The sequence below is a fragment of the Primulina tabacum genome, chromosome 2 (genome assembly GCF_025594145.1).
Source record: "Primulina tabacum isolate GXHZ01 chromosome 2, ASM2559414v2, whole genome shotgun sequence".
Lineage (NCBI taxonomy): Eukaryota > Viridiplantae > Streptophyta > Magnoliopsida > Lamiales > Gesneriaceae > Primulina > Primulina tabacum.
The window spans coordinates 6,236,468-6,261,743 of record NC_134551.1 but is presented as its reverse complement, the minus strand read 5'-3'; the positions used below and the strand labels follow the sequence as shown (position 1 = coordinate 6,261,743).

The window sequence follows — 25,276 nt, the reverse complement described above, 5'->3', positions numbered from 1 at the left end:
AAAGTAACTTTTTGAGATTTTATACTAATGCATTAAATATCTTCTTCAAAAAGAAAATGAAACTATATAATATATGACATAAGAAGTTTAAATTTAGATTTTTAAGAAATCCGCGATAGCTTAACCATTACTAAGATAATTTACTATTTTAATAAAGTTGATTAAATTTAGTAGAGACTGTACGAGGTTCTATGTTTTTTTAGGCCTAGTGCAAAGACGGAGTCACATGTATGCCCACCGGGCTGTATCTCGGGTGGTCTCTTCTATTTTAAATTTTTTTATATTGAGATTTTAGCCGAACAGAACCAAAAACATTACACCTTTTATACGATCTAGATAATCATTTAAATTTTCCCGACATACGATAAAGAATGTCTCAGACAAGAGCTCATCTTTGCACCAATTGCATCTACAAGTAGGCTATCCGAGGTTCTAAGCTTCCATGAAGTAAAGGGAATGTCCAAATGGAATTTACTTACAGTTTAAATATTTTAATGGTTTTTATCTAGATTATTTTAAAAATGGGAATTTACTTACAGTTTGCGGGAGAAAAATGTGTTGCACTGAAATTTGGAATTTTTTATTAGATTATACGGCACTATGCTTTTGAATAATCTGAAACGACACTGTTTCTTGATCTCACTTTCTCATTGAAAACGTCCCTTTCAGCCCGCCACCATTAAAGCTCACATTCTGTATACACATCACAGCCGTTTCAAGATTCATAAATGATAAATCCGTCGTTGGGTGTACCCAGATTGAAAAACATATCAGAGCGTTGCTTAAATGTACACACTGGCGTAGGCAGATACGGATAGATAAAGTTCGTGTGTTATGGAGGCACGCATGCAATTTACTTTTTCCATTTCCATACTATGTACGCCATCCATTGATTTTTCCCGTTTCTACAAATGGGGGAGGCGTCGCAGGAAAAGGGACCTGTCCAAATGCTCGCTGCAGTGCTACGGCCTTTACAGTTTCATGAATTCTTGCGCACCCTTCGAACACTGCGAAGCATCGGACTTCTCTGGTTCCTTCTTAGGCCATCGGAGAGGCAGGAATCTGCTTGTCCATGCTGCCCATTCTGGTGATTTCTTGTATATTATTCCTCTGAGCTTTTCTGTGTGTGCTTCTACGCGGTTGAATCAGTTTACTGTGATTATTTTTAATTTGATTTTGGTTATGAGTTAAAATCCGTGAACTGTTTCTAAAGATGGGTTGATTAGATTTTTTGGATATGCTACTTTTCTTAATAGTTTTTAATCACAATATAATCCGATTCTGGACGTTAAGCCATGTATCTCAATTTGTACGAGCTGTGTTCGATCGAAATAAAGTTAATTTCTTTGTTGTTTGTACGGGAGTGCCGTGTAATTGCCGAGACTTCATTGCATGAGCCATTTTATCTATCAGTCTATTGGAAAGGAGTGTAATAATGGTGGAAGTGTTACGAGAATTATGACTAGAAATGTATAGCTCGTCTTCTGAACGCTATGTTTGGATTGTACTAATAAATATTATGACAATGGATTTTAATCTTTTCATTAAAAATGTTGGAGTGGAATAATTGTTTACGCTGAAATAGCAATCAAAACGTGGTGTTTAGACTGTTGTGTAGTTTCAAATATTTGAGTTCCACTGTTGTTAGTTGCAATAATTGCATCTGATGAGAGATCAATTAAAACGTGAAGCTTGGAGTGTTGTGTAATTTAAGAACGGGTTTATATAGTTCTGTTTTAAATTTTAGAAGTAATGGATGTAGCTGTACATCAATCCAAGGAAGTTATAGCGAGGAAAAAACCTCCAAGGCAAAGGCGAGTGGTTGTAACCGGTATGGGTGTTGAGACACCGCTTGGTAACGATATGGATGTCTTCTACGACAACCTTCTTGAAATTGTCATTGGCATTAGCGAAATAGAGGCTTTTGATCGAGTTTGACTATCAGGGTTGGTTTCAACTGCAGAGAATTGTTTGTGAGATCAAGTCTTCCTCGGGGGATGGATTTGTTAGTCCCAAATTTCTTAAAAGAATGGACAAGTTCATGCTTGGTTACGACAGGCAAGAAGACATTGGCTAATGGAGGAATTACTGAAGCTGCCATGGATGGATTAAATAAACAAAGATGTGGCGTCCTGATCTGATCGGCTGCGGGTAGGATGAAGGCATGACTGCATTCAGCATCGCGTAAAAACTGGAGAAAGAGCGGTGGAGGAGCTAATGCACAAATATACACAAGCATTAGAGTTGGCTAGATATTACTCTTACTTTCATCAACCATTCTTCCATGTTCTCATTTGGATTGCTGTAATTTATCATAGCATAGAAGCCTAAACCAAAATTTAACCTCTTTTGACCATGGGATTAGATAGTTGAACCACCTGTAAACTATATGAAGCTATAGGCCAAAGTGAGAATATCTTTATTTTAGTGCTACAGATCAAATTTGAGAGGATTTACCATCGGTTAGTGATGCATGTCAAGCTTTACAAATCTCCTATAGGAATATTAATCCCTTTGCTGTGCCTTTGACAACTACTAATATAGGTTCTGTAGTGCTGGCAATGGATCTGGTTAAGCAAATTCCTTCTTTTGATGACGATAGAAACAAAGTTAATTTGTTTTGTTGAACACCATCAAAGCTTGATTAGCTCTGTTTAACAGGGATGGATGGGGGCCTAACTACTCAATTTCCACTGTTCGTGGTAGAAGCGACTTGTATATACTAAATGCTGCAAACCACATCATCAGAGGTGAAGCTGTAAGTCCCCGACCTTCTTTTTTTCCGAGCATCAGAGTAAGGATTCTAAATCCATTTTGGGTTTTCTGCATGTTTACTGAAGAACGAACTGGAAATATTAAACATGAAAAGATTGACCATATATCCCATTGCCACAGTCTTGCCTGACGATGCTTCATGAGATTTTGTCGGACATGATGCTCAGTGGTGGCTCAGATTCAGTAATTATACCTGTTGGTAATTGTCTTTCTTGATATATATCAGTTTCAAAGACTCGCTTATTTGGTTTTCAAATCATGAACTTTGTGCAGGATTGGGAGGTTTTGTAGCTTGTAAAGCACTGTCACAAAGGAACACTGAACCTACTAAAGTCTTGCACCCCGGGAATCATGTAATGTTTTATATTTTTGTATCTAACGTTGAAAATGAGAACTATCTCTTATGTAGTTCATTTTTCCCCTAAAATGTTTCCTTTTGTCTAGAGTACAAAATGAATCTTCTTATGTTTTTCCACATGTTATGCTATAAACAGGTTTATGTATCTTCGATACTCCAATAATCAAACCATAGTTCTAAATTTTGTTTGTGAAGGGAAATATTTATTCTTAATTTTAATTGATATATCTTATTGATTTATTTCCCTAATATTATCTATTCCTTGTTGATTTGATTGAGTATAATATTTAATTATGGTTTTGCCTTTTTAGATAATTATGTTAAGATTTAATTGTGATATAATATCTTCCTTGAATTTAATTTCCTATTGATAAGATTATGTGGAATATTGGGTTTTACCTTTCTAGATATTATCTTTGTGATAAATATCGTCTAGATATAATATTTATGATAATGATTTACATGATATGGTATTATTGATTTGTTTTTAATAGAATTTTTGTTTACCATATCTTATAGATTTCTTTATGGAAGATAAACTCTAGGAGAGATGAAAGCTATACATAAGAGGTGATCAACGTGAGGTGATAGAGGGCGAATAGAGAGAAGAGTGTAGAGAGAGAGACGAAGAAAAATTTAGAGAGTTTTAGTGAAAGGATTTTTTTCGTGGACGTGATTTTAATTGGAGGAGAATTTTCGTGGAAGAATTTTTATTGGAGAGATTTTCGTGGAGATTTTTAGTGAAGAGATTTTCGTAGGAGATTTTTGTGGTGGCTTTCTTCGATCTATTGTTCTCGTGTTTATCGCTCTTCACTTGAAAGTTTTCGTTGCTGCATATTGTGTGCAATTTGCACGTCGCGGTTTTTAGAGACAAATAATTCTCAAGGACATTGCTGTTTCTGGAGAGTGCTGATATCAAGTGTTGCCGTAAATGTTGGAGACATCTCAGACAACACGAGTGCAAGTGTTGGCTGAAAATCGGGTTTTGTTGTTCCAAACTTTTGGCATCTAGTTTTTGCTTTCTTGAATGATTTTTATTCTGGTTGTTTGTTTTAGAAAGCATTTGTTTTCTCAACTTGTTGAGGAAATTGATTTTTGTCATAATCACTAGTGTTAGGTTTTTGTAAACGATTGAGTTTTCTAGTGATTAATTTTTGCCATAAGGCACCGCACAAGTATTTATACTTGTGCATATTTAATCTTGTCCATCTATTTATTTCAAATCAATTTGTGTTATAAAAGTTAATTTTCCGCTGCATATAAATGTTGTCCGAGATGTTGTAACATCTAGCACAACATTTAATTCTGATAAAACACAAATTTATTATTTGTTAATTCTATTATGATATTTTTATTATTTTTGAAGCATCTGTTTGACAAAATATTTCTTACAGTTTGATTTATCAACTGTGGTTTAATTTGTTCATGTCTCGACCAAAGAAGAATGTAGGACTACAATAATGCATAAAACCACGAAACAACGAATCTTAATAAATGCTAGCGACTAAAAGCATGATAGTTACAACTATTTATGTGTGGATCTCAAGTATCACTCCCCCCAACCCATGATTTTGATATTTGACAGAGTCGTAAAGGATTTTTTATGGGAGAAGGGGCCGGTGTATTGCTTCTGGAAGAACTTGTGCGTGACAATGTACCCTGAAACTTGGTTGTTTCAAAGTTCATGTTTTTTTCAAAATATTGATGATATGTTCCCAATTTTTTGTGGGTGTGCAGAACAGAGGTGCAACTATCTATGTTGAGTTTCTTGGTGGAAGCTTCACTACTGATGCTTATCACATAACAGAGCCTCATCCAGATGGTATACTATATATGATCTAATGGGTAATAAAAAGCACTGAACACCATGTGTCTGTCGCTAATCGTTAACCATGTATAGATCGAAATCCAGGAAGGATATTGGAATAATTAATTTGAACTAGACTCTATTGATAAACTTAATTTGAAACTCTTTTTTACTTTGAGCATAATGATCGAATCGTTTTGATTCATTGTTGGCTGTCGCGATGATACGGTTTCCTTTTTGCATGTATTCACGTGTTTAGTTAGAAAGTTTGGATAGTATAACTGATTCTATGGCCGTGATGATTTTGTTATGATTTGGAGGATCATAGAAGTCAGTTGTAGTGAAGTAGCATTTTCCATCTGTAACTCCGAATAACAAATAGATCAACGAGAATGGAAGTGTCATTGTTTTCGGCATCACAACAAGACAGTTTTTATTGTCATCGTTTGGATTTGATGTTTCCGATGATGTTGATGTTCCATGTTAGTTTTGGTATGTCTCCCTTCTTAGTTAACGATTTCCACTGAAATGATTTCTGATATTATCCCCCAGCAGGAACTGATGTCATTCTGTGCTTAGAGAAAGCTCTACGAGTGTATCTAAGAAAGACGTGAATTATGTAAATGCACATGCAACATCCTGGTGATATCCAGGAGTATCAAGCACTATTAATGCATTATTTTAAGCAGAATAAAGAGGTTCCCAAAGCGCAAAATTTCAGCCTTTTGCCATACTGAATCTTGTTGTTTGCTAAAATTGTTGTTACTGTGAGAACCTGAAATTCCAGCAGCAACTCATATTTCAGAAGCTGGTATTTTTCCAGCAGACATGCATTTTCCAGCAGACAAAATCCAGCAGCAGAAGAGCGAGAAAGCAGCAGACAGTTACTGATTCAGGTTAGACTTGTAACTGAAGCATTAACATGGAATAAAGGCTGTTAATGACAGATTATGATCATTAATTGGGAGGCTAACAGAATTTGGCCTATAAATAACACTCTCAAACCTCTGAATTGGGTTACACAAATCTTGAGACTATCACTTGAATTTTCGAGCTAAAGGAAGTACTTATTTTCGAGCAGTAGAATCCAGTAGGAAAATCAACCAGAATTCCAGTAGACTTCAACCGAAATTCTAGCAAATTACAGTAAGTGGGCTTATATATAAATATCTTGAAATCCGTTTGATAATTCTGTTTTAAAGTTCAGTTTCTGTATGTTTGATTTCTGATATATGATTTTGAAGCACTGAAACTCCCTAGTGAACTAATGGTAGGAATATATATTCTGAACACTTCTGAATTCTGATTCTGATTCTGGCCTCACCCCTTAGAGGAGAGAACATATAGGGGACTGATATCAGTTTAGCCATGAAATTCACTAACGTGCTCAGTGCTTACTAATTGTGATTTCTGTTCTGAAACCTGTGATCTCTGAATTCTGATTACTGTTCTGAAAATATAAGTTTCTGTATATTATTGTATTACTGTTTCTGTTGAAAACTGATTTCGAAAACTGGGAGTTATTCCCGCCCCTGCTTACTGAGTGACAACCATATCACTCACCCACCAAACCCATCTCAGATAAGAACGATGAAGAAAAGTTAGAAGAAGAAGAGCATATTCAATTTTGGGGCTGGTGATGAAGATCGTTATTTTCAGTTCTGATTTATATTTTATATCCGCTGCATCTATTCAGACATTGTATTTCTGGTTTTACTATTTCCGCTGTAAAACATTATTAATTGAGTTACATCAGACATTGAATATTCAGTATTATGAATAAAAGACTGGTTTCTGAATTCTGTACTTTTGAGGCTTGTTGTTTTCGAATGTGAATTTGAGAGCAACGCCGTTGTCAACCAACCCCCGTCTCGGGGCGTGACATTGAAGTGGTATCAGAGCAAACCAGGTTTCATAATCTTGGGAGGAGGAACTAGAAATAATAAGTTCTGATAGAGTTCTGAAATTAAGTTCTGAAAGTTACTGAAATAAGCTACTGTAATAGACTTCTGAAAATTAACTACTGTAATAGACTACTGAAAATATAGACTAACTACGTACAGTTGGGAAAAATCAGTAGCCCGAAACCAGAACCAGTAGATTGAAAACCAGTAGACTCAAAACCAGTAGCCCAAAACCAGAACCAGTAGATGGAAACCAGTAGACCCAAAACCAGTAGCCCGAAATCAGAACCAGTAGACGGAAACCAGCAGATCTGAATGCAGAAGACTGGGTCAGTAGACTCGGAATGCAGCAGACTGGTTCTAACAGTGCTGAAAAAGCAGCAGACTGATTGCAGTAGCATCATAATTGCAGTAGCCCGCGAATTCCAGTAGGCGCATGCAGTAGACCTTGCAAATGGCATGGAAGTTGAGGTGTTTTTCGCGCAAACTTCAAACGGTCATATCTTTTGATCCAGGAGGAATTTTTACTATTAAAAGTATGCGTTGGAAAGCTCTCGACGAGGAAGAACCTTACCTAGAACCATTCAATCGTTCTAGCACCACCGACAAACCCCAAAATTCTTCGTTACGATAGGGATATCATCATTTCCGTAAAATTTTCCAAAATTTTGAAATTTTGAGGAATTTTCATTTTCAAACGGCTTAATATTTTTGCACCAAACTTGGTACCATTCATGTTCTTGATGTGAAGGATTTTTAGAAAAATTTTCACGCTATTCTGAGACCGAAAAATTTTTGAGCCATTTTCTTCTACTAAATGTTATAGGCATACTGATTCTGTTCATTCCAGTAATTGTCTATAGTTCGACTTGTATTCTTGATATCGTTTCTGAACCTTCACTTTCATGATTTGGATGTAGGATATGGCTGACCAGAGTAGCTACATTAAGAGCTTAGAGAAGAAGCTAGAGAAACTTAAGGAGCATAACTACTGCCTAGAGCTGGACAAAGACGAGTTTGAGCGTCGAGCAGAACACTTGAGGTGTGATTCAAGTGTTCTGCTCAACGATATGCTCACTATCTGCATGAAGCAGAAGAGAGGAATAAGAAGACTCAAGAAGAGTTTGAGACCTCTCAAGAGACTGTTGCTGAGTTCATCGAGTTACGTGATACATTAGTTGAGAAAATCCAAATACTTAAGGATCAAAATCACCAACTCGTACACCAGCATAATCAGTATAGAGAACAGACTGATGCTCAGATTCAAGAGCTGCAGGACACTGTCGAAGTTCTTAGCGACCAGAATGCGGTTCTGCATGGTCATATTGAACATCTGGAAGCAGTAGTAGCCAATCATGAAGCAGAACCCGAGGAGGATCCCGAAGAAGAAAAAGAAGTTGAAGAGGATCCTATGGATTTGAGATCAGGAGAAGTGATAGATTAGACATTCAGTGGTAGTCCTTTGTAATACCACGTGTTCCATTTGCATTTATGTTCTCATTTTCGATGTTTCGTTGTAATTGCACTTTCTTGAGGAATCAATAAAAATTTATTTCTATCCATTGGTTTCATATTTAATTTTGGAGCAATTACTCGATCATTGTGATTCCTTTGTTTAGTCTCTATTCTGCCATCAACCTTAGAACTTTCATAATTGTAGGTAAATGGACAGTCGACCAGTTAGAAACAATCGCAATCCTCGTTACGACAACCGCAACAACAACCGTAATGACGAAGATGCACAACAACCCCAACAGCAACCACCAGCAGTTGGCCTCAGTCAAGTGGATTTGATGGCTATAGCCATGATTGTGGCAACCACGCTACAAGGGTTGGTGAACCCTAATGCTAATCAGCCACCACCACCACCTCCAGCTCAAAATGGGACGAAACAGCACTATGAGTCTCTCCGAAGAGCAAGAGTCCCAAACTTTGATGGAAGTTCCGATCCCGAGGTCGGACAGAATTGGATGAAAGAGGTGGAGAATCATCTTCGATTACTTGAGGTTCCACAAGGGATCAGAGTAGATGTGATTACACCTTTTCTTGTGGATAAATCTGCCAAATGGTGGGAAGGAGTCTCACCAGCTATGTTAAAGGCGGGACCTATCACTTGGCAAAGGTTCCGAGAGGCATTCCTGAGGCAGTACTTTCCAACAGCAGTTCGAGTGCAGAAGCTGTCAGAATTTGAAAGCTTGGTTCAAGAACCAAACATGACAGTGGTGGAGTATTCATCCAAGTTCCACTCGTTGGGAACTTACTCCCCAACCATCATGGGAGACGAAGCCTTGAAGATGCATCACTTCAAGAAGGGGTTGAACAGTCCGTATTCAATCTGCCCTTGCCGTTATCGAGCCCAATAGTTTTGATGAATTGATGGGAGCCGCCATCAGGGCTGAGAATGACATCAAGAGGCGTGAAGGCGAGAACAAACTCAAACGTCCTCAGCCAAGCCAGTACCAATCGGGCCAGCAATTCAAGAGGCCTAGGTTTTCAAGCAACCAATTTACCAGTGCTCCATCCAAAGGAACCACTTCTTCTCAATCAAACAAAGAAGGAGTCAAGTGTCCAAACTTGCGGATTCACACACACTGGTGAATGTCGTAGGAATTCTGGAGCTTGTTTCCGTTGTGGAAAGATGGACCATCGCATTGCTCAATGTCCTCTTCCAGATCCAAGGAACGGACCAGCAGGAGGACCAACTCCAAACAAGCCTAAGGAGAACAAGCCAAATGCTCGAGTTTATGCTATCACCCAAGAGGAGGCTGACAACTCGAATGATATCGTAGCTGGTACCGTTCTAATCAATAATATACCTGCTTATGTGTTATTTGATTGTGGTGCTACGCATTCATTCATGTCTAAGAGATTTTCTAAGAAGTTAGGAGCTAAGCCTGATAACTTAGAAGAACCATATAGAGTAGCAACTCCTGCTAATCGAATTTTAGAAACTCGCACTCTATATCGGAATATTGGTGTTCTCATAGAAGATCAGAATTTCAAGGCAAACCTGATTCAACTAAACATGGTCGAATTCAACGTGATTCTTGGAATGGATTGGTTAGCCAAGAATCATGCTTTAGTATACTGTCATTGAAAGACGGTAACCATCCAAGCTCCACACCAAGAGAAACTTTTATTTCATGGCAAGACCAAAGAACGAAAGACTCTTCTTTCTGCTTCTCAAACTTGGAAAGCCATGAAAAGTGGAGAAGAAGTTTACTTAGCTATGTTAAGCGAGGTAAAGAAAGAAACCACACTTACCTTAGAAGAGATTCCGGTAGTACAAGAATTTCCGGATGTATTTCCCGAAGAACTCCCTGGCGAACTTCCCGACCGCGAGGTGGAATTTGAGATTAATTTAGTGCCCATTGCTACACCAATCTCAAAAGCACCATACCGAATGGCTCCGACAGAGTTGAAAGAACTCAAAGAGCAACTTCAAGAATTGTTGGATAAGAAGCAAATCCGACCAAGCGCATCTCCGTGGGGAGCTCCTATCCTATTTGTAAAGAAGAAGGACGGAAGCATGAGGATGTGTATTGATTACAGAGAGCTGAATAAGATCACAATCAAAAACAAGTATCCGCTTCAAAGGATAGATGACCTGTTTGACCAACTCAAAGGAGCTTCAGTCTTTTCCAAGATCGACTTAAGATCAGGCTACCACCAACTCAAGGTCAAGAAAGACGATATTCCGAAGACAGCATTCAGAACAAGGTATGGACACTATGAGTTCATGGTAATGTCATTTGGGTTAACAAACGCACCGGCAGTATTCATGGATCTCATGAATAGGGTGTTCAAACCATTTCTTGACAAGTTTGTTGTGGTATTCATCGACGATATCCTGGTATACTCATCAAGTGAGGAAGACCACAAAGAACATCTTCGTCTCACCCTCCAGAAGCTGAGAGAAAAGGAACTATACGCCAAGTTCAAGAAATGAGAATTCTGGCTAGAGAGTGTCACATTCTTGGGACACATAATATCAGCAGCAGGAGTATCTGTGGACCCTAAGAAAGTCGAAGCAATCTCAGATTGGCCTAGACCAAAGACTGTGACAGAAATTAGAAGTTTCTTGGGATTAGCAGGCTATTATCGAAAATTTGTTGAAGGATTCTCCTCAATAGCAATACCTCTCACCAAACTCACACAGAAGAACTCTAAATTTCAATGGAGTGAAGATTGTGAGAAAAGCTTCGAGACTTTGAAGAAGAAGCTTACATCCACGCCAGTGTTGGTATTGCCAACTGAAGGCAAAGACTTCACCATCTACAATGATGCATCTAAATGAGTTTTAGGATGTGTACTCATGCAAGAGGGAAGGATGATTGCATACGCATCAAGACAGTTGAAGCCGTATGAACAGAATTACCCAACGCATGACCTCGAATTAGCTGCAGTAGTGTTCGTACTAAAGATTTGGAGACACTATTTATATGGTGCTAAGTGTGAGATTTTCACTGATCACCAAAGCCTCAAGTACTTGTTCACTCAGAAAGAGTTAAACATGAGGCAGAGACGATGGATTGAACTCTTGAAAGACTACGACTTGACGATAAGCTACCACCTAGGCAAAGCAAACAAGGTAGCCGATGCTTTGAGTCGGAAGGATATGAACAAAGTAATCCTGACATCACTTTCAGCACAACCATGTCTTCGGGAGACAATCAAGATAAGTCAAGATAGAGATTCCGCTTTGGTTAAACTAAAAGAGCAAGTTAAAGAAGGGAAATCACCAGATTTTGATATTGATAACAAAGGAAACTTGTGGATGAAAGGACGATTGTGTGTACCAGACATCGATAACCTTCGACAAGAAGTAATGTCTGAAGCACATAAGTCAAAATTTTCAGTTCATCCTGGCAGTACCAAGATGTAAAGAGATTTGAAGAAAATTTTTTGGTGGAGTGGAATGAAGAAAGACGTAGCAATGTATGTTTCTAAGTGTCACGTGTGCCAGTAAGTCAAGGCAGAGCACCAAAGACCCTGGAGAACTTCTGCAACCTCTAGAAATTCAGAATGGAAATGGGAACATATCTCCATGGACTTTGTTGTCGGGTTACCATAGTCTAGACAAAGTCATGACGGCATCTGGGTAATCGTAGATAGACTCACAAAATCTGCACATTTCTTACTTGTCCACATGAACTATAATTTGGACAAGCTAGCCACATTGTACATGAATGAGATCGTACGATTGCATGGAGTTCCAACTAGCATACTATCAGACAGAGATCCGAGGTTTACATCCCGCTTTTGGAAGAGCTTACAACAAGCTATGGGGACTAAGGTTACTCTTAGTACGACATATCACCCTCAGACCGATGGCCAAACAGAGAGGACAATTCAGACTCTAGAAGATATGCTGAGAGCATGTGCTCTAGACTTCAGTGGTAATTGGAGCGAACATCTGCTCTTAATCGAATTCGCATACAATAATAGTTACCACAGTAGTATTGGAATGGCATCATACGAAGCTCTGTATGGACGAAAGTGTCGATCACCACTGTATTGGGATGAGATAGGGGAAAAAGCCATTGTTGGACCCGAAATGATCCAAGAAATAGTGGATAAAGTCGCTTTGATCAAAGAGAGATTAAAAGCTGCACAAGATCGACAGAAAAGCTGGGCTGACCTGAAAAGAAGACCTGTGGAATTCGAAGTTGGAGAGAAGGCATATGTGAAAGTGTCACCCATGAAGGGTGTAATCCGATTCAATAAGGCTGGGAAACTGAATCCCAGATACGTCGGACCATTTGAGATTCTTGATAAAGTGGGAACACTTGCTTACAGATTAGCACTTCCATCTGATATGTCAAGAATCCATAATGTTTTCCACGTCTCACAACTTAGAAGATATATTTCTGATCCTAGTCATATTCTTGAAGCTGGACCACTGTTGGTTGAGGGAAATTTAAATGAAGGGCTAAAATATGAAGAGATTCCAATTCGAATTGTGGATAACAAAGACCAAGTACTGAGGAGACGAACTATTCCATATGTCAAAGTACAATGGTCCAACCACACCGAAAGAGAAGCTACTTGGGAGTTGGAAGAAAAGATGCGAGATCAATACCCTTATCTCTTTGAGGAGCATGTTCAACCAAGTTTCGAGGACGAAACTTCTCATAAGGAGGGAGGGATGTGAGAACCTGAAATTCCAGCAGCAACTCATATTTCAGAAGCTGATATTTTTCTAGCAGACATGTATTTTCCTGCAGACAGAATCCAGCAGCAGAAGAGCTAGAAAGCAGCAGACAGTTACTGATTCAGCTTTGACTTGTAACTGAAGCATTAACATGGAATAAAGGCTGTTAATGGCAGATTATGATCATTAATTGGGAGGCTAACAATCAGAATTTGGCCTATAAATAACACTCTCAAACCTCTGAATTGGGTTACACAAATCTTGAGACTATCACTTGAATTTTCGAGCTAAAGGAATACTTATTTTCGAGCAGTAGAATCCAGTAGGAAGAGCAACCAGAATTCCAGTAGACTTCAACCGAAATTCTAGCAAATTACAGTAAGTGAGCTTATATATAAATATCTTGAAATTCGTTTGATAATTCTGTTTTAAAGTTCAGTTTCTGTATGTTTGATTTCTGATATATGATTTTGAAGCACTGAAACTCCCTAGTGAACTAATGGTAGGAATATATATTCTGAACACTTCTGAATTCTGATTCTGATTCTGGCCTCACCCCTTAGAGGAGTGAACATATAGGGGACTGATATCAGTTTAGCCATGAAATTCACTAACGTGCTCAGTGCTTACTAATTGTGATTTCTGTTCTGAAACCTGTGATCTCTGTATTCTGATTATTGTTCTGAAAATATAAGTTTCATGTATATTATTGTATTACTGTTTCTGTTGAAAACGATTTCGAAAACTGGGAGTTATTCCCGCCCCTGCTTACTGAGTGACAACCATATCACTCACCCACCAAACCCATCTCAGATAAGAACGATGAAGAAAAGTTAGAAGAAGAAGAGCAGATTCAATTTTGGGGCTGGTGATGAAGATCGTTGTTTTCAGTTCTGATTAATATTTTATATCCGCTGCATCTATTCAGACATTGTATTTCTGGTTTTATATTTCCGCTGTAAAACATTATTAATTGAGTTACATCAGACATTGAATATTCAGTATTATGAATAAAAGACCTGGTTTCTGAATTCTGTACTTTTGAGGCTTGTTGTTTTCGAATGTGAATTTGAGAGCAACGCCGGTGCCAACCAACCCCCGTCTCGGGGCGTGACATGTTATATGTGGCTAAAATCCAATTTTTCGTCGTGCAGTCGAAGATGAACTTGGCGAAATCTATGACAGGACGCCTTCTGGGAGCACATGGTGCTGTGGAAGCTGTTGCTACTGTGCAGGTACCGTGCATGATCACCTGGAAGAAAGTTGATCCCTCTTTTCTCATTCATTAAGGGGGTGAATAATTTTGGTTTGCTAATTGAATGTTTCTTATCATGTGCTGCTCATCGTTGAACTGAACCTATCTTATCGAAGGGGTTTCGGACCGGGTGGGTGCACCCAAATCTCAATCTTGAAAACCCAGACGATGGTGTGGTCTGCTGTTCTTCCCCCACTTTTTTAAGGCAGCATTTTCATATGCAACGAGTTAGTTCGCCACTTGATTCACATGTTTACTTCTAAAATGTTTAATCACACCGAATGGCCCATTTCTGTTAATACCACATAGAAGCGAAGCATCAAGAAAATGCGTATCAACGTCAATTGAGAAAGTGTAAATAGGTGTCTAAGTTGGTAGGGTGTGTAAGCGTTTGGTCAATGGTCAAAAGTTCGATTCCTCCCGCCACCATTTTCTCGAACGAACTTGTCGCACATGACTTGTCCAATATTGTTTACGTGACTAATGTTGTTTTTAGATTATTGCGTCGGTCATGTAGTTCATTTAGTACACACCGAAATATATCTACATGGAGTTTCCACATCATAAAAAAAACAAAAAAACAAAAACCAGATGGACATTATTCATCAATTAGGCCTCCACTTTAATGCAACCTTGACTTTGAGCCCAAGAATGAACTTATGCTAGCTAGTTAATCTGATTCTGACATGGGAAAGCTATTTTGTTTATAAAAAAACACAGACACGGTAGGACTCGGACACATGATATATCGATATATAACGGTTAAGACGATGACATTTAATGCAGGATCCGAATGTGCTAGTGGGACCAAAGAAAGAAAGCTTGGACATCAAAGTTGCATTGTCAAATTCATTTGGCTTTGGTGGTCACAACTCATCGATTTTATTTGCTTCTTACCAATTGATTTTGCGGTTGAAAAGAATGACATTAGATACAAATGTAACAAACTGTATCTGTTAAATTGTATATAGTAAACATATATGCATCGACTAAAGAAACTAGCGATACTAAGCTCGGTTTTTTTTTTTTTTTTTTTTTTGGGTTCATCTGTTAAATTACGAGTTTACAAAATACTAAGCTAGTTTGTAAGGTCCGGTCCAGCTTAAGTAGAAAGACTTCTCAAGTTTCCAAGGCACATAGAAACACAAAGAATACATTAACTATGTATATGTGTATATATAATGTAATAACACGTACTCATGTGACCATTCATTAATATAAAGAACCATTTGAAAATTATAGATGTTTGTCCATATGTATATTGGCTGATATGTATATTAATATATATAATTTTGATATGTTGTTCAATTATTGTACTCATTTATGTGCCCACAGTTGATATGACGATCATCTATTGAACGTGATAAAGTATATCAAAATTGTACAGCCATTAGTTGAGAGTCACGTCAACCGTGGTCACAGATGTAAATAAAGTTGGTGGACATCATATCAAAATTATATATATATGTGTGTGTGTGTTAATTACTTAACCACTCAAAAATTATTGAGTTGGCTACTTCATACCTTTGACGACCGCAACGCGAAATTACACACAATTTTCGAACCGGCCATTTTGAACTTTAATTTTAAGCATCTAAACCAATGTGAATGACGAGGTCACGGCGATCCCATGTATCCCTTAATTAGAAATTTAGAGGAGTTAGATCTAGTGATGTGTTTGGATTGAAAGTTTTTAAATCGGATTTCATTTCAATGTTGAACAACCAAATTATTTTTATTAACATTTTTTTGCACGCGTTGCGTATTTATAAAGTTGGAGTAACTATTTAAATATAACAATTTTTCTTTCCAAATTAATTATTTCTCCATATTTTTTTTATTAGAGGTGATTTATACATCTAAAAATTTAAATATATAGGTAAAGATGTAATTGAATTTGAAAGTGTGGATAAATATAGGATTGAAATATTTTAAAAGATGATATTATATAAGTATTAATATTATAGAAGATTTGGATGTTTATGAATTTCATGAATTTGAAATTTCTCTACTTCAAATATATACTGTATATTTAACTCACAACCCCTTATCGGTATAATCAAATTACACAAAAGTGATATTAAAATTAAATCCCTCACTAATTAATAATTTAACAAATCAAAAATTATTAATAAAAAAATATACATGATGTATTTATTATTATTATTAATTTAATCAAATAATATTAAACAATTAACACAAAATTATTTTCAATTTAAAAGAGTTGTTCGATTTAAAATAGAAGTTTTGTTTAGCTTTTTTTCTATGTGACATATGAAGTGACTTGATGATATTTTTAGTAGGGTAAAAAATGTAATTATGTAATTAAATATATTAGTATCTTTCGAATAGTCATTCTAAAGATATCACACTTAATAATATAATACGAATAATATACACATATACATATTGCAAAACAATCGTTATCCAACTAAATGCGGCCAAAAATTTCAAAGTTAGGAATTTCACTTTTTCTCAATCATAAATTGACTTTTAGATTTTATACAAATATAAATTTTTTGTTAATCATTTTATTCACTATGATTTCACGCAAGCCAATGTTTCAGTATTATAATTTTCTTTTAATTATTAAAATTGATATTGAGAATTTCTAAGGAATTTTTTGTTTGAGAACTTTCATTAAATTTATGTTTTGTTTTGATTTGTATTATTTCCAAAAAATGATAAGTTTTTAAAAAAATTCTTTCTATTTTTTGCTTATATTTGATGAGATAAACTTTAATAAATATAAATTCCCATATAATTTTTAAAACACCAGTTATGAATTTGTTACTTCGATGACCAATTTGGCTAGTTTCGTTGATAAAATTAATTTAAATTACACAAGTGAAACATAAATACTTGCATACATATTAATTAATTTACTATTACATTCCAAAATTTTAAAGTAATATAATTTATTGTTACGGCCGACATAATTTATTTATTTTTGTTAGATATAGTCAATAATCATTGACCTCATAGCAATTTTTTAGCAACAAAAATTTCAAGCTCTCATTATGAACGAAGTTAATAAAAAAGATGATGTTAATACTATCAAAATTGTTTAGAGTAGGTTTTTTGTGAGATGATCTCACGAATCTTAATATGTGAGACATGTCAATCCTACCGATATTCACAATAAAAAGTAATATTTTTCATTAATGACCCAAATAAGATATCTGTCTCACAAAATACGATCCGTGAGATCGTCTCATACAAGTTTTTGCCAAATATTTAACATGAAAATATGAATTATGAGAGTTTGTTTGTCTTTAAATCTCAATAATCATATAATAATTGAGAACAAAATTGTTGAAAATATAAAAAAATCTAAATAGATATGACATCTTTATGTTATGAAAAACTCTTTTTGAGTGTTCAATTTTTTAAGTGGGACCAGGGGTGCGTACGGTACGGTATACCGTACCGAACTATGGTACTGTATACCGTACCGAAAATATCGGTATGGAAAAATTTCATACCGATACCGAAAATTCGGTATACCGCACATTCGGTATACCGAATTTTCGGTATGGAAAAATTTCATACCAGTACCGTACCGACACCGAAAATTTTGTCGTTATACTCGGTATACCGACATTTTTTCGGTATACCGAACTTAAATTTAAAAAAAAATAATAATAATAAATTATTTTCGGTATTTCAGTATATACCGAAATACAAAAAAAAATATTTCATACCGATTTCGGTACGGTGAAATGTTCGGTATACCGATTTTTTCAGTAAGTTCGATATTTTTTCGGTACGATTTTTCGATATTTCGGTATTTTTTCAGACCTCTAAATGAAACTTGGGCTTTTAAATCTGATTAAAACATAAAAGTATTAGGTGTAGCATAGATGGACCATATTTTGGTATAAATAATTAAGGTAGCATATTAATCCAACTAAAACTTTGTCCTATAATTAATTAAATTGGGCCACTTTAATGTCTCCCACCCCTATAAAAAAATATCCCAACCACCCATACCATATTCCTCATCTCAGAATCTGTTACCTAGCAGTACACTCGCACACTGTCCCGACCGCCATCGCCACACAAACAAACAGTGGCCGCCGCCGCCGTATAACCACCGCGAGGGCAACCACAAACGGCCGCATTTCTCACCGGAACCGTAATGGCAAAGGGCCTCCAATTTTTTCTGCCCCTTTTTCTCTTCATGTTACTACTCAAAACAACTTCGTCCCACACCGCCTACAGGCACGATCTAGTTCGCTCTTCCTGCGTCCACGCAAGCTACCCTAACATCTGCCTCAGAACACTCTCGACGTACGGAAGCTCCGCCAGCACACCCCGCGACTTAGCTCAGCTCGCGGTCAGGGTCAGCCTCGCACACGTGCGCAGAGGCTCATCGTTCCTCTCCCAGCTGCCGGTTCGCGGCCAGAGGGCACGGGGAGCCTTGAGCGATTGCGTGGAGCAAATGGGGGACGCCATGGATGAACTGAGCAACACACTCTCGGATCTGCAGCACCTCCGCCGCGGAGGGGATTTCCGGTGGCAGATGAGCAATGCCGAGACGTGGGTCAGCGCCGCCTTGACGAATGAGGACACTTGTCTCGACGGATTTCAGGAGATCGGCGTTAATCTCCGCGCCGACGTGCGTCGGAGGATCACGAACGTGGCCAGAGTCACTAGCAACGCGCTATATCTCATCAATCTTCTTGACGAGTCTCCTTAAACTCCACGTCGAATTACTGGTTGAAAGATCAACCATACCTCTCCCTCTCCCTCTAGATATGTATGTGTGTGCACCATTTCACATGCTAGTCTGTTAATGTTGGTGTTTTAAGATTAAATATATATTAATTATATATATATATATATTATTGTTGATGATATGTATAATATTCATGCTCGAGTTGTTAAAGATTTCGTTAATTGTCTGTTAAATGTAGTCATTAAATGTTTTTCTACAATTACAAGAAAATGTTTTATTTGCTTGTGACATTCTTTAATGTCGTATTGAAGTCAATAACGTCATTAATTAACCCGCCTCCCTTTTTCAAAACATTGACAATACTGTCATTAATTAAGGTACTTCCTAGTTCTTAGGCCGAGCTATTTTCGGGGCTTGGTAGATGCTTTTTATACGAGATGAGTTCTCATCCATTCAGCCAATGACACGTATGTTGAGCGATGAAATATGATCGTTCATACATAAATTATTGTTGAATAGATATAGATAATACTCATGTGATTAGCATGAACTAAATCCTAGTTTGGTTGGTAGATTCTCAATTGGATGGTGACATGTTATTTCTAATCTTATTTTGTTGATAGCATGATTTTCTTTGCCGGATCTATGCTATGGTTAGAGTTGTAGTTGTCGTATCTCACGAAACAAATGATACTGAGCCAAAAATATCACCTTCCGTTTCAAGAAATTAGGCTTTGGATGAGAAGCGTACACAAGGAAAGGAATCAGTAATGAAAATTTTTATGGACAAAAACCTGTGTGAGCCAGTCTCACGGGTCGTATTTTGTGATACGATTCTCTTATTTGATTCATCTATGAAAAAATATTACTTTTATTGTGAATATCGATAGGATTAACCCGTCTCACAGATAAATATTCGTGAGATCGTCTCACGAGAGACCTACTCATTTTTATGTGATGTCCCCAATCATGAAAATTATAGTAATTTTTTTTCTGTTACAATAAAAATAAATGAGATAAACAACATTTAATTACTTCGAAACTGATCATTTCCCGTTCAAAATACCTATATCAACAAAACTTGGGGAAAAGCTATATTAACGGATTCAAAATGGATCGTGCGTAGTCAACTTATACGGTTTGACAATCGTTTTAATCAAATTTTGTTGAAAATTTGAATCAAAATTATGTCTTGTGAATGTGAGAGTGTGTCTTTTAACTTTTCACAATTTTGAGTTAGTTGTGCCTCATTATTGTGGAATTGTATTTTGACTTTTCACATTCTTGAGTTAATTGAAGAGTTTTGACTCTTCATATTCTTGAGTTAATTGGAAGATTAATTGAGTTAATTAATCTTGCATGACTCTTGGTACCCGTTTTGGGGCTTATAAATATTGTGTTCATTTTCTCATTTCAAATATATGAAAATCTTATCCCTTTCAAGTATTATCTTGCATTTCATATTATTAGCTTTTCATTTGGCATCTGTTAATTATCGGTGATAAAGTAAATGTACGTTTTCAGTTCGCCGTAGTAGTGTCTCGTGCTAAGTCATTGCTGGTAATTCCGTTGTATCCTGAGAAACAGACGTCCAAGACGATCTTCGAAGCACATACAGGAAGGAACGAATCTGTTTAAGGACATTGTATTTCGTACATACCTCGGTTTAGTTTATTTTAAACTTTGCTCTACTGTGTTTTCTTCACCATTTAGTTCATTGGTTTTTACGAAAGTTACTGTACTTTATCGTTCGATATATCTTGTAACAAATTTAACTAATATCGCAACGGTGAAGAATTTTTTTAAAACGTCGATGAAATTAATATCGAGTCATTTATAAAATTACGATTCTGTTTAACTTGGCCTTTTTGTTTTTGGGTTTTATCAATTTTTTTAGAGAAAAACATTTTTAGTAGTGTTACGTGTAAAATCTTCATTTTTGTTCATATATATGACAATCTACACTCTTATTATACTAATTTGTTTATTTCTTTAAATTTTAGTCTCTTTCCATCGTACGATAACATGACAAAAAAAAATGATAACATAATATCGGATAATGCTAATATGTCCGATGCTATTTTCTTGAAAATTCGATATATTTATTAATATTTAAATATTAACGACCCGACATCATAAGTATTTACTTCGAGTACAAGGTTAAATTCGATGCCATCACCAGATCTAGGTCAAGGTTTTGTTATTGTGTCGATAAATGATAATCTAGTGCCGGGGGGGGGGGGGGGGGGGGGGGGGGGGGGGGGGGGGGCGAAAGACAATTTGTTTGATAGGATTAAAAGGCATTTATTTAATATGGGGCAATACAGCAGAACGACCCAACAAAATATCAAAATTGAATTTAATATGAGTTGTTAGGCATTCATTGCACTTGTGTATATTTATAGCAATTAAAATTGAAATAAAACTCCTCTAATCTATACATGGATTTATGGGGGTGCACAGTTGGTTAAAACTTAACCAAACTTATCAAGATACAACTAATCGAAACTTTTCTGATCAATCGAATCGACCCATTTTCACTACTGAAAATTGAACAAACCGAACTCATAAAAAAATCGATAATTTCGGTTACCGGTGTTTTTTTCATTCGACGACCAAAATAATCGTTTTTTTATTAAAAAAATATTTGGATTTTTTTTAAAAAAAATGAAGGCTTTTAAACTTTTTTATTATATATTATTTTTTTGGAGGAGAGAATGAAACTTGTAGAATTTTTTCCTTAACAAATTTAGGTCGTAACAAAGTGTAAAAGAAATGCTCAAACAAATTTTATAATTTGGGCCACGAAAATTTAAATTTTAAAAAAATAAAAACCTGAAACGTTTTAACCAGTTCAAAAACCGAAACATAACTAATTTAATCGAAATAATCTATATTTAGAAATAAAAACAAACTTCCAAATTAGTTCGACTTGATCAATTTGTTCCATTAAACCGAAATTTTACTCACCCCCTACCTAGACTTGCTACTTACTAGAGGGAAAGCTGGGGAAAAGCATAGAGCGTGCGTTTTAACCCCCACGCAATTGTTTTGGGCTTCAATTTCTTCCTATACCTATGAATTCCATTGGACCCAGAAATGATACATTGGAAGAATCGGTTGGGTCTTGTTTTGTTCCTGTATCTTTCAAAAGGAAAAAAGAGCTATGAGAGTTGTTTCCTGAATCCGAAAGAGAGCACTTGGGTTTTCCCAATAACTAAAAAGTGTAGCATGCCTGAATCTAACTGGGGTTCGCAGTGGTGGAGGAACTGGATCGGAAAAAAGAGGGATTCTAATTGTAAGATATCTAATGAAACCATCGCTGGAATTGAGATCTTATTTAAAGAGAAAGATATCAAATATCTGGAGTTTATTTTTGTATATTATATGGATGATCCCATCCGCAAGGACCATGATTGGGAATTGTTTGATCGTCTTTCTCTGAGGAAGAGGCGAAATAGAATCAACTTGAATTCGGGACCGTTGAAAAATTTCAAATTCATCATCGATAAGTAATAATGGAGTTAAATCCCCTTGATATTGATGTCATCTTAAATTAACATATGCTTTAGATCCCTTGTCAATTTGAACTTGTTTTCTCTCCTTCGTCCAACATAATTGCAAAGATATGCTCTTCTTTGTGCGATCAAGATCCGATCCATTTTGTGCATAGGCCCGTCTGATGGACGGATAGTCCATATAAGCTCGGTACCGTTTGGGAGTGATAAGCACTTGGAATGATAATATAGTACGTGTTGTTTGAATTTGATTTTTTATTTGGATGATAATAATTTCAATTACCTCCCATGAAATTCAAAAACTTTATTTTCCAAATCACCGAAGTTTAAATTCCAAAGAATTACAAATACAACCTCAAAACGAAATCTTCACGGTGATGATGACCATTTTTGGGTTGAGGCAATTGAAATATTTCAAGCCTGTAGACACAACCCAGGGGAACATAATGATAACTTCCTCATAAGTATCATCAAACAGTGGCGTTCGTATGCAAATACGGGTAGTGTGTGTATTTTGCAGACAGCTGACTCAAACATGTTACTCAGGTTTCTTTTTTGGAATTTCATTTTGACCCTTTTCGGTGATTGCCTCCTTGTGTACGTGATGTGGAAAGTACGCAATTAATGTTATCATGTAGGGTGTCGGAAGTTGAATTAAAATCGGGAGTATGATTCCGTGTGGATGCTCTCTGACGTCTGGGGTTGCCGATAGATTGACTTATTACAAGACATGTAGCAGCTTCAAAGCGTGCGACTCTACTCGACTGTTTCGCAGATTCCTAAACTAAACAAGGTTGTGTTTTCGTGCAATAGAATCTGATGGACCCCTCTTCTATCCCTGAAATCGTATATATATATATTCAGGTATGTTTATCCATTTGAGTTCAACTGCTACATTAATCACTTAAAAGATATGTGCAGAGAGAACATGCGGTGTTACATTCTGTGTACTGCTGCATTTGGGTTGCCTGGCAACGTTCCTTCCCTTATAGGAACAAGTAGCTCGCAAGTCATCCATGAATAATATAATACTATCAATATTATGATTAACGACTTTAGGTCAAAAATATTAGTTTTTACTTAAAAAAATACACTTTGTAATATATGTTTAGTTTCAATTTTTGTGTCATTTTCAAGAATACTCTTATCTTTATTTCTTATTAAATTCATTTATTGTATAATTTTCATTTTCCTTGAACTATTTCCTCCTCTCAAACTTCATATTCAAAGTATAATTCGAAATAGCCACAAAAAATTTCCTTTGAAACCTGAAATATTTGATATTCCACAAAAATTTGTGTAAAACAATCTCACGGGTCGTATTTTGTGAGATATATCTCTTATTTGAGTCATCTATGAAAAAGTATTATTTTTTATGCTAAGAGTATTACTTTTTAATATGAATATCGATAGGGTTGACCCGTCTCACAAATAAAGATTCGTGAGACCGTCTCACAAGAGACTCACTCTTGATATTTTAATAGTTCCAAATCAACTATTCAAATTAATTCTTAATTAGCTTATGGTATGAAGACATCTTCAACAGAAACAAAAACATCTAAATTCCCGACAGTCGCAAGACTATCACTTGAGCTCCCCATTTAATATTATTTCATCCATTTTCTGAATATCTTATAATTATTTTCTATATATTGTGTTTTATGAATCAATTTTATATAAAAGTTATACATGAATAATATAAATTGGAACGTGAATAAAATTGGTATATACAATATAACAGGGACATCAGATTACAAATCAAATACAATTAAGTACACAGAAATTAATATTAAAGGCTTAATCACGGAGATTATCAGTGTAAAAAATGGGTTAATCGGTTAATCCTCACCGTGAATTTACTAATTTTTTTTTTGCTCAAAGTATAATCCACACCGCTAACTGTGGCATTATTAACAAAGGACAAAAATATTTTTTTGGGAAAAAAAACTATACAACATATGTGGGGATGACCACAGATCAATCACCGCCACCTCCCTGTTTCAGTCACCGACGGTTATTAGCCGTCAGCAGGCGTAGAACTCGACGAGCTCATCCAGAGACTCCGGCGGAGGATCGGCGTTTTCCAGCATCCAAAGCAGGTGTTCGAACAGCACCACCTCACAGCCGACGGTGATCGACTTCTCATCGCCTCCGACGGGGTTCCGCTGGACCAGCTCGCGGAAGAGAGGGTTTTCCATGACGTCGGTGGTAATCATGTATTCGCCGCCGCGACTTCCCGACGTAGACCGGGTGGAGATCCTTGGAGGTGGGGTGGAAAGAGGCATCGGACGAATTGTTTGCGGCGGCGATGGAGCTGGTGTCGGGGCGGCCGAGCTTGAAGGATTGTATTTTCTTGAGCACGGACTTGATCTTGGTCAGCTTTCCTGCTCCCTTCGCCATTGTTGCAGTGATGTTGAAAGAGAAATAATTGCTTAAATGTGTTCAGAAATTGCGTGAGAAGGTTTGGTAGTTATATAAAGAGGAGTGACTAGGAAGTCTCAAACACATGGGACTCGCGTAATTAAAGTTGAGATTTTCCAAATTAATTTATCTAGAAAATTGTCAAATTCGTTTTATATTTTCATCCTCTAACTTTAAAGTCGGGTACTCTTAATTTTATTACTTTATTTTTTTAAATAGTCTTTTTGTCATATTTCAGCGTAGCATTGATATGATATCAAAAAATACTAATATGTTCGATGATATATCAACACTTCGATAAAATAAGACGAAAAACCAACGAAAAACGAAGCTATAAAACTAAAACAAAACTTTGACAAGTTAAATGAATAAAACGAAAAAATAAATACCTTAAAAAAACTAA

General features: G+C 36.4%; 2 protein-coding genes, 1 long non-coding RNA gene and 1 pseudogene across 5 annotated transcripts; 3 read left to right on the top strand and 1 right to left on the bottom strand.

Annotated features, from left to right (window-relative positions):
- The first annotated feature begins 798 nt into the window (after positions 1–798).
- Positions 799–14,665, top strand: LOC142528249 (3-oxoacyl-[acyl-carrier-protein] synthase II, chloroplastic-like). Of its 3 annotated transcripts, none has more exons than XM_075633300.1 (6): positions 799–1,097; positions 2,662–2,758; positions 2,896–2,974; positions 3,049–3,128; positions 14,153–14,233; positions 14,370–14,665. In XM_075633300.1, the coding sequence occupies exons 1-6, from the start codon at positions 835–837 to the stop codon at positions 14,514–14,516; spliced, it is 747 nt and encodes a 248-aa protein (XP_075489415.1). In that variant the 5' UTR covers positions 799–834; the 3' UTR covers positions 14,517–14,665. The 3 variants fall into 3 exon arrangements, with proteins under 3 accessions (XP_075489415.1, XP_075489406.1, XP_075489424.1); XM_075633291.1 differs by having other exon boundaries at positions 2,662–2,794; XM_075633309.1 differs by having other exon boundaries at positions 803–1,087; positions 2,662–2,794.
- Positions 4,533–5,684, top strand: LOC142528266 (uncharacterized). The gene is made up of 3 exons (XR_012815680.1): positions 4,533–4,955; positions 5,261–5,432; positions 5,520–5,684. It is a non-coding gene; the product is annotated as an uncharacterized LOC142528266 (long non-coding RNA).
- A 3,576-nt stretch (positions 14,666–18,241) lies between the features above and the next one.
- Positions 18,242–19,224, top strand: LOC142528242 (pectinesterase inhibitor 3-like). Its single transcript, XM_075633279.1, has one exon. The coding sequence runs from the start codon at positions 18,395–18,397 to the stop codon at positions 18,953–18,955; it is 561 nt and encodes a 186-aa protein (XP_075489394.1). The 5' UTR covers positions 18,242–18,394; the 3' UTR covers positions 18,956–19,224.
- A 4,939-nt stretch (positions 19,225–24,163) lies between these two features.
- On the bottom strand, positions 24,164–24,957 carry LOC142537342 (auxin-responsive protein SAUR76-like; annotated as a pseudogene).
- Positions 24,958–25,276: the final 319 nt, after the last annotated feature.